We start from the raw sequence: 14077 nt of genomic DNA, 5'->3' as shown, positions 1-14077 counted from the left end.
GAGCATGACTTGGCTCAGTTCTCCTGAGAATAAATTGTAAAAATTGGACCTCTCTTTGGTTTGAATTCTGTCTTCACAGAGAACACGGACATACCATACAACAAGCTTGGCAAGGACAAATCATGTACTCCATTAAAAAATCAGAATATGTTCATAGTAAAATTACATACCTGGCAGAAAGCCAGGGACTCTGCAGAGGTCCAAGGCTCATAAACAGTGGGTACTTTTTATCATTTTGTCGAAGAAACTGATAAACATCTTAAATCCAAATATCTTGTAAATCATAAGGAAGGGGTTTTTCCTTCCCTACATTCACCAGCCACACTTGTATGTGTCTAGAACTACCTGATGGCATTTTGAAGTAACCATCTGCCTGCTGTAGGAGACAAAGGCACATTCTCCAACACATAGTGCTCCTCTAACATCAAGGCAAATTATAAATGAGAGTGAGGGGATAGTTTTCTTTTGGCTTAGGCTCTCTGTTGAGCGTTTTATGTAAATGTAGATGTTGCATAACAAAATATGACATGATACTTTTACCTTAGGTTTCCAACTATACATCAGGGAATTTACAGGATGGTATTACTTCTGAAGCAAATCTGTACATATTTATATAATTTTCTCTTAAAGTGTGAAAGCATATACACAAGCCATAGAAGAAAAAACAGCTCCATAAATAGCAATGATTTTTTTAAACCTTCTAGAAATATATTCTCATAAGATACTATGTCAAGTATATGAATATGTCTTTATAGCAGTTGCAAGATTGTAGCAGTGTAACTGATACTAGTGGAAATATCCTGAAAGCAGTATTAAATGTTCAGTATGTCACAGTGATGAAAAGTAAAATGTCATTTTTGCAGTTTGTTCTAAAAGTTTAAGTGAGCTATCTAGAAAAGAATTGTACCCTTGGGACTTCAGCTGGTTTTTTTTAAACTGACAGGGAAAGAAAAATTACTGTCTCAACTATTACCTTAATCCATAGAACAAAGAAGACTTTTTAGTTTAAACATAGTAAAATAATAAGTGTTAAATTCCTATAACTGTTTGGTGTCATTTAAACTTCTGCAATAAATGCACACATTTGTCTGGTGGGTTTTTCTGGGGGAGTTTTGACAAACAAGAAAGGGAATACTTGAGGAAAAACCTTAACAGTATAATTCAGGCTAATGTGTAGCATTAAGTTTATCAACAAGATGTATTAAAATGGAAACACTGAACCAGCAAAGCCATCTTTTGAGTGGGATTATTAAATTCCCAGCTTGTTGCTGCTAATTTGTTAGTAGTCTTCAGTTGTTTGACAAAGCTCATACAAACTCATTTTGCAAAACTAATTATTAGATGAAATGCCCTCTGTCATTGCCACTGGAGGAATTGCTCTGAGTCAGGGCTGTGCCACAAATGGAGTTAGCGGAATGATCTCAGTTCAGTGCCATTTACCTAACAGAATTATGAAGATGATGCTGATATAATGAATAGGTTCTGCTCAGGCAAATGTAGTCCCCTGGAGATAATCGAAATTCACTACAGGGCTGTTTGTTTCCTTTAGTTTATATTGAGAGCTTGGACTCTAATGAAGTCGGTCCTTGCACTTTTATCAGAATTATAAAATCATGTTTCTTTATGATTACTTATTATTATTTGACAAAGTTCAGTTGAGTGAGAGAGATGCAATTATAGAACTGTTTAGGCTTTTTGGTTCTTGAAGACATTTTCTCTTAAATTTTACTTCTTTAGCAGGTGTATTTTGTTCAGTGTGATGAAATATATGTTAACTAGAATAGTATAGTAGTTAGAATTAATACAGAACTGGATTCTGTCATGTATCCTGCAAAGAATACTGTCTTTTGTAGTCAGTGTTTCATGAGCAAACACATAACCAACTATAGTCGATTGTGGAGGATCCTTCCCACCGCTTTTTTAATTTTTATTAATAATGTTGGTAATTTTCATACTTGTGAGAAAATTTTCAGCGCAAAAGTGGTTTCCATTTTTCAAAGTCAAAGACAAATGATAATATTAAGGACAGGTTTTTTATCAGATATTTAAAACAAGAATTTTTTATTAAAAAAAGAGTCTCAGAGTGAAAAAAAAATGTAATATTAATATTAAGATTTTAAAAAATAAAACTATTCCCTGGTGTAATTTTCTGTTTCTTCACCATGTTCTTGAAACACAGTGAGAATCAAGAGTGTTTTTCTGTCATGAGTCTATATGGATGTTCAATGACACGATGAAGTACAGAAAACTACAACTATCAGAGTGCCTGACATTTTTCACAGGCATTTATTTAAAAAGAATTTCTGTTGGAATGTAAGAAATAATTTTGCCTGTGCAGCCAGCAGTGTATATGTAGCACTTCCTGTAGAACAGAACAAAATGGTAAAATATTTTTCCTGTTAAAAAGCATCATGAATTAATACTTGTCTTGTGTATATATAATAAAATAACTATTCATTCTTTTAGGGTGAAAAAGGAGATAAAGGAGAACCAGGACCAGAAGGCATCCATGGAACAGAGGTAAACCAAATGATAATGAAACAGTCAAGTTACAAACTTTCAAGTGAAGAGTTAAGCAATATAATTCTGATTTTATGTAAGGAGAGTGGTTTAGAAATTGTGTATCTAGAGATTTAACATCCAAAAGATAATAGGGGAAGAAGAAGAGATACATTTGTGTGAGATAGCAGTTCTTAAGGTTTAATGTTGGACAGGACAGCTGTGGGTAAGGGTCTGGTAGTTTCCATGATATTTCTGCTGAGGGCTCAGGAAATAAACTGAAACAAGCATGGGGATTAAAGCAACAGAATATAGATGAGAATCGTTAGTGGTTAGGTAATCTGTTGGAAAAGAGGGTATTTTGGGAGGTGGGGTAAAGCTAGACCTGTAACTTTGGTTTCTGTAAAGGAAAATGCTGTCAGCCATTCAAGGATGAGGTCCTTGGGTCACTGACTGTGGTTTGTGTCTTGTGTGATAGAGTCAAAATTTCACTTTTTATTTTCACTGCCACATTTTGCTGCCTACTTAGTTAATTGGACTGGTCCACATTTAAGTGAAAACTTGAATCTGTGTCTAAAAATACTGGGTAATCCTGATCATTGAATTCACATTCAAGCTTGAAAGTGATCTTACATAAACTCAGATATGCCCACTAGTAAACCTTACTTTTACCTATTTTATTTTTAAATTTTCATTTATTTTTGTATATATGAAACCAAGATGAGAGGCCTCAAAATCAGATTTTTTTCAATGCAATACTAAAATGGTCAATCAACATGATTTCAAAAGCAAGATTTTTTTAAAAACATAACAATGAAGTCAAGCAAGCTGGGCTTTTTATCCTCTCTTCCCCTCCTGTCTCCCTCTTGACCTTCCTGGGGGTCATCCTGGCTTTAGGTTTCAATGAAGCATACTGTTGGCTCTCCAGTTGCAAACCATTGCAACTCAAGGCAGAGAGGATCCCACGGATGGGGAATGACTCACATTAGGATTAGAATCCAGATACAGGATTTGGAAAAATCATTCAGCAGTAACTTTTTAAGCAACTTTAGCAAAAGGATAAAAAAGGGTCAGCATCTGACACAAAAATACTATGGCAGTCTAGCTGGGTCTACTGAAAATACAGTAAAACAGACTACGTAATTATGACACTTTTTACACCACCTGGCTTTTAATTCACACTGTAACCATGAAAATATTTTTCCTATTTTTAGTTTATTATAATTTAATTCTAGATAAATCTGTCTATTTTTAAGTAATAGTGTATGTCTTTCATATGAAAATGTATACTGTGTACTAATCTGAAACAACATTCAGGTATTCAAAGCGGTATTCTCTTGTAGCCTGCCTGTCTGTAAAGGTGAACCATATACTTCTGTCATGCATACATATATGCTGACAGCATGGAAAAAACACATCTGTGCTTCTTTCCATAGCCCTAGTGACATTTCTGTGTTGGTCTTACATGATCTCCTTTACTACATGGGATCTTGTTCCATCAACCTTTTAGGAAGAGTAAGGTATACCAAGTATCTGATGAACTCCAGGACATATTTAACATAGTGGCACTGTGAAAGTGAAAAATACTGAACATTTATATTTTTAAATATTTACTGAACTGTTGCAATGTGTCGGGAAATGGTACATTATCATTGTGGGAACTGTCATTAAAACATTTTGGAAGTAAAATTGCACAAAGCAATATAACGTTGTATTGTTTGAATCCACACATAATTCCTTTTCTAACAACACTTATATAAAATGTCTTGGATTCAGTTATCACTGTGCATGCAGATGCCAGTCATTAAATTTAAAGGACTGTGTATCATTCACCCTTTGTTGCTATCAGTGTGTCTCTAACTCATTCTGTATACAGAAATGTAACATCTGATATTTCTGAAATAAACAAGTTAATCTACTTACATTGGTTTAATCTTCAGTGATGCATAAAGAAAACCTGAAAACACTTATAAGTCTGCTGGCAGCTGTTGTCTCTTCCTGGGGAGTGAGGGTTTCCATCCTCACAAGTAAAGAACTTCAAGATGATGACTGAACATTTTATGTTGCACAAATGGTAGAAACATATTTGAATGCATTTTTATCAAAATCAGAAAAGTAGGTGTCACAGACAGTTTTGCTTGCTGTTGCTACTCGTGTTTTCCTAGCTGTACATAAAGCTCTTGCTCGAATGAAGTAGCATGACAGAGGGAAGCCAGACCTGATTTGGAGACTAGACTTTCTATAATGATGATTCTATACCTAGAAAGTTTTAATTCCCTCATCCCTCACTGGTCGTGCTAACTGGGTCAGTCTCACTGAGAATCAGGTTTGGAGGCAGGAACTCTGAATATATTTAACTGTTCTGCACATCTCCCAGTTCATCACTCCAGGAATCTGAGCCAAATTTTATAGTGCCGTGTCCCAGTCTGGGACATTATTTAAAATCCATCTGACAACATGAGTGCTTACTATAAATACTGCTAATGTGGTTGCCATTGTTTTTAGTTTCTTAAGGAGTAGTTATAAATAATATATTACTAATATATTCCTCCTGTGCTACATGTTCACATTACACCTGTAATAGGATGTACAGCCAGTTTAAGTAGTATCTCTCATTTATCCCTTGAGACTATTTTAACCACTTGACATTAAACTGAGGCGCCACATTGCTGCCACTAAAATCCTGTAATTTTTTAATACATTACTTCCCTCCACCACTCTTTCATTTGGATGTGAGACCTGCCTGCTTGTGTAATTGAGGAGTTATGAATTCTTTGGTCTAGTCGACAAGATGGTGATGAGTCAAAGGTTGGACTCGATGATCTTGGAGGTCTTTTCCAACCTTAATGATTCTGTGATTCTATAATAATGCTGTCATTTGTATTACTGTACCAAGTGGAGCCTCATAGAGACACTGTCTAAAAGAAACTCTGATAAATGCATTCATATCCCATGTGGAATAAGGATAGATTTGCAATATAAATATCCATGAAACTATCTGTGGAGTAAGATCTATGTAATATTCATATTCTTGCCAGTTGAACTGAAATGGAAAGAAAATCTCTATTACTGAAACTTTTAGATGCTTTTTTGAGTTGTAATTTTCTTGATCAGTGGTGCTGGTAGGAATGAATGCCATGGGATACTGCCAATTACTATGTTGCTGACATAAATTAAGTCCTTCAGCAAAAGTAAGAGAAAACAGCAAGTTTTAACATGCATGTGTCATGCATAGCTAGTGGAAGATTAGTGTCTTTCTTGTAAGTGAAAAAAAAAAAAAAAAAAGAAAAAACAAAGCTGAAATTAAAATCTAGTGTATACATTAAACGAACTTAACCAGTTTAACTAGTTATCTTCATTTCTTCTGCTGGGGAAGGTAATACCACAAGTGACTTTTCTAAAATTTTCCTACATAAAATGTACTCATTGTTTACATATCTGATGTCAAAGGATGGATCTCCAAAGTTCAGTAAGCAGTGAAAAAAATCTCAGGTTTTCAGTCAAAGATGAAAAACGTATCAGACCTTTTTATTTTTATACATATGGGAAAAGATAAACAGAAGTATGAATAATTTTAAAGGGATACAGTATCTTGGTATGATAGTAACAGATATTTACTTTCACACCCTCAGGGCCTGTCTGTCTAATCTTGACCTCTCTTAGCATTAGCAAGGAAACACGTGGATAGGAAGGGAAGAATCCTATTGCTTGAAAGGATGAAGTTGGTAATGATATTTGTTTTTTCTAAACTCTGAGAATTCTGTTAGGAACAAAAGTATAAGGAGATAGTAGGCACTGCTCAGGGGCTAGTAAATTCTAGTAGTGTACCAATTTGAAGTTTTTTAATTACATTAATGAGAAAAGAGCAATGAAAATATTTAAAAGTAAGTGAAAGATAAACTGAAAAAGTTTGGAGCTTTGAAAATACTTCTCTAAATTAGAGAAGTTTTCCTAACTTATACAACTTGGTGTTGTACAGCTGACTCTGAAGCTGTGATTAGTGTAGAATTCTATTTTATCTTTAGTTTTTAAGGCTGCTCTGTGTAGAAAATGTAGTTCTGTTCTTAGTCATTAGAGTATTTCCAAGTTCTGCTACTCAGTAGAGATAACTGATTTGGTTTATAACAATGTAGATCTATAACAGTGTGGATCTCTAACAATGTATAAACATCATTGTTTAGGGTGTTGGATTCATACTGTATTTCCAGTATGAATAATATGTATTGTTCTAGGAGATTTTAACCTGATGTGAAATTGAACCAGATTACTCTTAATACTGGCCAGTGAATTGTAAACAACAAATTATGGTTTTCCCAACAGATATCTTTTAGAGTGAAAAACCGATTCTCCTAAAATATTGCAATCTTACAGCATTTTCCATTGTCACGTGTGCAGCATAGCAAATGCTGTACCAGTAGGTGGGTTCTAGTGGGCAACACTTGGCTCCTGTGGAACTGCTGAAGTCCTCTGGTTGGAGTCCAGCTGATTTTTGCACTTTTTCATTGAGAAGAGTGCCTGGTGTCCGCTGATGGTACATTTTACCTGTTTTATCTATTTTTCCTTCATTCTGTGAGAAGTAATACCATTGTATATATACCATCCCCTTCAAACAAAAAAACTACCTCTAGTTTAACCTTTCCCCTGCTGGACCCAATTTTTCTGTCTTCACACCCTTATTGACATTTGCAATACAAATGTGTTACTGTTGCCATTCTTATTTTATTTTCATATAGAATATTTTTCATTTCTGCTGTTTCCAGTGCTGTTATCTTCTTAGCTTTGCATTGGCCTTATGCATATATATTCTAATGTTTACTTTACGTTTTGGCATCCATATAGGAACCATAATGTAAGTTTATTGTGACCAGTAAAAAGACCAAGCTGTAGTCCCTACAGAGGAGTAGACACAGCAGCTGAAGACTGTTCATGAACTCACAAATGCATATTATTATATTAGTCCCAAAAAGGTAGAATTAGATTGGGATAGAATTCAATAGTTCATTTACTCTCTGTTAAGGAGAGCTGCTGGAATTTTTAGGCAGTTCTTGAATTCCTGGCAAATCTGGCAACAGCCTCCTTAGATTAATAGAAACTTGTTTGTTTTCAAAGCTGACCTTGTTCTTATAAAGTATTGCAGAAAACAAGCTTTTCTGATTTAAGGTTTAATCTAAAATCATCTGTTTAGATAACCACATTCATTTTACTGAAACATCCTGTTCTGGTCTCTGCCAAAGACAGGATACCGTACTGTACTGCGCTAGAAGGTCTGCACATTTGACTTAGCTCAGGAATTCTTGTGGCATTTTGGAGAGAGTGAGCAGCAGCTAAACCTCTCAGCACCTTCAAAAGGGTCACTGTAGGGAAGAATAAGCATAGTGCAACCCCAGATGTGTTTTTTGCAAGCATTCACTATGTCTGGAGCTTATTAAGATTATAATGTTTTTAGAATGTATATGTAATGTGTAGGAGAATCAGAAATACTTACAATGGGATAACATTCTAAGCAATTTTTTTTTTCTGATACCACTTTTCTTTCTTGGGGTTTTAAACTCCAAATAAAAGCTAATTCAAATATTTTAGAATAAAGACATTATATATAAACCTTCCTGGGTCCATAAAAATCCACCTTCAAACACTGCAAGGCTTATTGTCAAACGTAATTTCCCCTTGTTCTTTTTATTTGAGGTCAATTTCTGTGATCATCATCTCTGCAGTAGCTGTCAGACTACTTACCTCACCGAGGTGCTCTGCAGGAACACTACTGAAAGCTTTAAACACAGCAGTTAGGAAAAATGAGGTTCATAGTTTGACAGTGCATGGCTCAGGCTCAGTATCTTTCATTTGCAGTTGCCTTTTCTATTCAGTAGAGACACACACACAGAGATATATCACCGCCTGTGAGTTGCAGATTTTTTTTTAGCCATAACTTCAAACTTCTGTAAACATGCAGCCTAAGAGCTAATTCTGAAACTCATACATATTGTTCGACTGCTGATTTGCTACTATTGATTTTGAGTAAAACCCATGAGTTTTCATACCTGAAAAACCCCTAAAATGGCTTTCAGAATATGGAGTGGCTGTGTTTCATGCAGTCTTTGAGAAGGAGGTGGAAAGTAAAATGTAGTAAATGGAGACAATATTAAGGCAATGTCATAAATATGCAGATTGTAAAAGGAAAGCAATTTTTTGGCTTGTTTTTTTTGAATCCATCTGCCTATCACATTTTTTAAGTTCAAACAGCAAAACTACTTCTGATTTAACTAGTACGTATTTGGCAAGCTTAATAAAGGACAAATCAAAGCTAAATCAGGGGTATTTACAACAACCACAAATTTAATCCGAAGTGGGTACTTAAATGCTCATATAGTTCTAAATGATGTTCCTTCCAGATGGTGAATTAATGTAATTTTAGCAGGAAGTGAAGTTGCACAAATACGCAGTATTTAGAACACTCACTGATTTAATGTTTCTGTACCCACCAAGGCACAGATGTTAGTTACCATTTTCATGCCAGTTGTCTCTATCTTTCCAATAATTGCAAACTGAGGAAGAGAATTTGCAAGGACAAAAAGGGAGCCAAGAACAACTTTAGTTTGTAAACCGTAATTCAGATGTAGATTAATCTTTTCTGTCCTTGTCCTATTTAACCTCTGAAATAATAACGATGGTGGCCTAGTTGTGTAGTATCTCATTATGATTCTGTCCTGTATTGCCTACATTGTTACCATTTCATTTCTAAGTGAAATCTTTGAACTTGTACGTTGTCTCCTCTCCCTTGCTGCTAAAGCAATGATCAGAGGGAAGACATAAGACAAAGCTCTTGGCTTAAGCAAAAATGAGTTCCTGGTAGGTTTGTCCAGCATAAGAATTAAGTTCAATTGTTGCTGCAGAATGGGTTGAATTTGCTGGGCATATTTCAAAACCTCTTGCTTTTTGCATTTTTTTTTTTTTCTGCAAGAAGACAACAAAGATTGTGTGCTGGGTGCTAAAGATTTTTTTTTTTTTTTGAGTGCTTCTGGTGAGAACTTGTTAGCAGAAGAGCTGTATAATAGATATTGTAGAGGGTAGATTCAGAGCAGATATAAATAGGAAATACTTTACAGTGAAAATGGTGAAAACTGGAACAGTTTGCTCAGAGAGGTTGTAGATGCCCCATCCCTGGAAACGTTCAAGGTTGGGTTGGATGGGGCCTCTGAGCAATCTGATGCAGGTGACAATGTCCCTGTTGGTTGTAGGGGAGGTTGGACTAGGTGACCTTTAAGTGTCTTTTCCAACCCAAACCGCTCTGCCCCTGCAAGAGTGAAGTTGCTGCATGTGTAATGTGTAAGGCTGTGTATTTGCTTCTCCAGCTGGAGGCAGAAGGAAGGAAGGAAGTATGAAAGAATCAACTATTTCTCTAATTGCCTTTTCAAACCCTGGTGAAGATGAGAGTGTTGGAACATGTGCAACAGCTCTGAACTGTACCTTCCTGTAGCTCACCAGCTCAGCATTGCTACTTGAAACATGGACTCTGCAGTTCTCTGTCCACCTCTGCCTCTTTCCCAATTTTAGTGGTGTTTATGTGAACGTACTAGTACTGTCTACTGTTTGTTGGCCATGGCTACTTGCCGTAATGGGGGCACAATAAAGTAGACTGGTTTTATATGTTTAATTATGTGTTGAAGACACATGTGGTTTCAATAGATGTCCATCTGTTCACAAAATAATGAAAATAAAGGATTTTGAGGTAGTGCTAATAATGTGATAGAATTTTAAGGCTTAATTGTTTTAGTATATAGTATTTCAAAGCACTGTAGGATTTTGTCCAAAATTTTTCACAGATGACAACAAATAAGCATTTCTTTTCTTTGACCAGGGACTAAAAGGTGACCCTGGTAGTCCTGGTGTGGCTGGTCCAAAAGGAGAAAAGGTATCTTTTGTAATCTATTGAGTTGTATGTATATGTGAGTATGCATGACATTCTTCAATTGTGAACACATTGCCATAACTATGTGTGACAAACACCCACTGCTGCCATTTGTGTAAATTAAGGGTTGAAGAATATGAATACAGACTGACTGTAAATGCAAAAGACAAGTGCTCTTTATCACAACAAATTTTAAAAGGAGTTCTGAGCTGGAGACTAAATTTGGTTCTGAATTACTCTGTGGATGTTTTAGTTTACTCCCATGAACTAAACCTGAAGGTCTCAGATGTGATTCATACCTCAGCAACCTAATTCTGTGAATGTTTTACACAGTCAGATGTCTTTAAATATGTGAGCTGTCACACTGACTTCAGCAGCCACCTTGTGCATGTAAGCTACAGCTTGTAACTTAACATATGCAAATGTGTTTTGAAGGATTGCTTTTTTTTATAGCTATGAGTCATTTCTGCAGAGGCCTGGCATTTTTTTCCCTTTAACCTGTGGCAAACTGTGTATATCTCTGCCATTACTGGAAAAGAATATCACTTTACTCACATATTTCCATAATGAGCATGTTCAGTGATTATACTGAAATTACTTCTGCAGTGGTGCATATTCCCTAGAATGACTAGAGGTAAAATATATATAACTAAAGAGGTTGATAATTTATTTACTTTCCTGTTCTAACTAGGGAGATCCAGGACCTCCAGGACCAGCTGCCTTGAGTGTGAGTATATGTAAAACAAAGACAGACAAAAGAAAATCTCTAAGTAATGCTGCACAATTTTCACTTATTTGCCGTATAAATATTTTCCCTAATAAACATAAGAGCCAAGTCCCTCTCTTTAGAGCACCTCAGCATTTTCTATGTGACTTGTGAAAGGAATTCTGTAAATATAAAAAAATAAGCACATTCAAAACATCTTGTTTCCCACCAAATGCTAACAAGAATATTATGTTGTTTATTCTGTGTATAAATAGTATAGGCTTGTTGAAATGAAAGAATTCCATTGTTATTTTTAGTGAAAAACATTTTTCAATAAAAACTTGAAAAAATTACTAATGCTTTTCAGATACAGTATCAGACTGTATTCTGGCCAGATATATAGATGATGGAAGATGTTCTTAATTTTCTCGCAGTGATCCTTACCCCAAGCATGTACAAAGCCTGAAGAAAAGTGTCCCCAAAATTCTCCAGGGCAAGTTTTGCTTTGTAAAAGTAATAAATTCTGCTTGAATTCTAGTCGTTGTGCTCATGAAGTGAAAGGAGAAGCCCTCCCATAAAGGATAGTCTATTTGGATAAAAACAATTCAGAATGGTGCAAAAGAGCATGGAAAAAATGGAGGAAAAAAAAAAAAAAGACAGAAGCTCCCAAATTCCCAGACTGTAGTTTCGCAATATCAGTAGCTCTTCCCCCATAATTCAATGTTGTGAACTACTTCTACACTATTCATATTATCCATGTAATCCTAAATAAACTTCATAAGGACTGTCATTCATAATGTAAATGATTATAAGGTGTCTTTTCACTCTCTCAATTTCCAAGACCATAGAAGCAAAGACCTCCATTAGATCTTACAAACATTGAAGGATATAACCAGAGACCCATATGATAAAGATAAATTCTATTCTTAAGGTTTAAAAATTAAGTTGCCATGTTTTATGGTCCTTGTTCTTTGGATTACGAAATCTAAATATTCCGTATCTTGATTTCCTGGAGTTAAGTTAGTACTGTGTCCCAAGATCAGGGACTCTTTGCTGTAGTTTGTGGTTTGCTTGAGGTAAATAGGTCCATTTATGTCCTTCAGCTCTTGAATATGCAGTCAAAATGTGTGTTGGAAAAGTTAATATTGAAATATTAGTAGTAAACTGCAATAGGATTGTTACTACAGTAGACCTAGGATTGGAGTAAGTCTTGCTTTAGATAGATTCTTACAGGCTTTGAAGGGATCATTGAAATAGGAATAGGATATGTCTGAGGATAAGATAGGAAAAATAACTGAGGATATCTGTTTTGTGTGTGCTGTAAGAGCATTTTTTATGTAAATTATGGAAAAATTATGACATCCATTCTGATAGAAGCACTTGGATATATTAGGCCTCTTCTGAATGCATTCATTGTCTTAAGTTGCAGTTGTGGACACTCTTCTAAGAATTGTACTTGGAGGTCAGTAGTACAATATCAAAAATCAAAAGCTGCTTTCAAGTTGACTGAACTTACTCTTTCTGTACCTTAAGTGATTCACTTTCATAAAATGGACTGTTAAAGAATTGCATTCCTTTGAATAATTTATAGAATGCTGTGCAAATGTTTTAGTTCAGTCAGTTCAGGCACAGCAAGATGTCTCTGTGTTGGTGCATTCACTGATGGTCATCTTCACAGTTTTTAAAAGAAAATACTTAAATATTTGGAAAGTATGTTAGTAACTGATGTACTAAAATGTGGTTTTTGTGTAGCTGCTAACTGAGAGAAGAGATAAAATCCAGTCCTCAGAGTTGTTTTATTTGTGTGACTTGTGTGTGGTCGTGACTCCTACAATATATAATCATGAAAGGAAGATGTCATGTCTCTCTGTGAACAAGCAGCAGGTCAGATAATGTCAGGGTCCATGTGTCACTTAATGAGAATTTACTATGGCAGGACTATTCATTCTGTTATAGCCAAAATGTGATATAAGTGTTTCAGTCAGAGCAAAGTTTTAAAATGTTCCATGCATTTGGGACGCAGGCATAATGTCATAAATTTATTCTCTGCTTAAAGTCATTTTTATGTTTTCCTAATTTGAAAATTATTTATTTTTATGAAAAAGATAAATAAATTTTTGTCCTGAGGGGCAAGGAGGGATGAGCAGTGAAAATTATGACACACAGTTAGAACTAAGTCCATAATGTGACTTTTGGGCAGGGAGGGAGGGAATATTAAAAGGGGCTCCAACCTTCTGCACCAGTTCAGTTGCATAGTGAAAGAGGTGGAAAATGATGGCTTTATACAGAGCTCTGCTGTCCTGTGCAGCTTTTCCATTCCTAGAAATCTCCCTAGAAATCATACATCAGTGGAATAAGCTGAAGGAGATCTATAGTGTGTTCTAGAGTCAGTATAAACTAGACCATCAGTAGTGTTGTTCATGGTCAGAACATTCTCCCCACAGACAGACCAGTACCACGGTCCTGTCCTCAGCACAGGGAGTGTGAAGGTGACAAAGGACTGAGACTGCTTCACTGCAGTCATTTCCAAACAGCTGGTTCATGGTCCTTTGGTCCAGGGAGAGTTGTCCATGGGTAATTTACAGGGATATGTAACGGCAAAAAGTAGAAAATCTTGGTTTTCCATTTATCTGTGCTATTGGTACTTGCAAAAGTCTAAAATATTCAGTGACTCTGTGTCTAAAAGTGTTCAGGCATCCCTGATGAGTAGGAAATCCCCCACTGCTCAGAACCATGAGAAGCATGGAAACATGAGAAAATATGGAAGAGAATGAAGTTACCAGTACTTGGAGGAAAAACCTGTATTTTTAAGTGTTCAACTGACAGATATAGCCATTATAGTATGGAATGAGGGATACTTTAAGGTAGTATGTATGGCAGATTTCATAAATACTCAACAGCTATAACAACCTATTAGGTACATGAGGATCTGCCAAACTGCAAAAACAGAGGGGAAAATACCACTG

General features: G+C 35.6%; 1 protein-coding gene across 8 annotated transcripts in view; it reads left to right on the top strand.

Moving 5' to 3' along the window:
* Positions 1-14077, top strand: part of COL19A1 (collagen type XIX alpha 1 chain) — a 183022-nt gene that overhangs the window by 83923 nt on the left and 85022 nt on the right. For all 8 annotated transcript variants that reach the window (XM_050314649.1, XM_050314648.1, XM_050314644.1 and 5 more), the window contains 3 exons: positions 2467-2520; positions 10355-10408; positions 11097-11132. In XM_050314649.1, coding sequence (XP_050170606.1) covers positions 2467-2520; positions 10355-10408; positions 11097-11132 — 144 coding nt within the window. The remainder of the gene's footprint in view (positions 1-2466; positions 2521-10354; positions 10409-11096; positions 11133-14077) is intronic.

The sequence above is a fragment of the Myiozetetes cayanensis genome, unplaced genomic scaffold, assembly GCF_022539395.1.
Source record: "Myiozetetes cayanensis isolate MyiCay16 unplaced genomic scaffold, myiCay2020 scf2-11, whole genome shotgun sequence".
NCBI lineage: Eukaryota > Metazoa > Chordata > Aves > Passeriformes > Tyrannidae > Myiozetetes > Myiozetetes cayanensis.
Note: the sequence above shows the minus strand (reverse complement) of the source record. Positions and strands in the feature narration are given on the sequence as shown.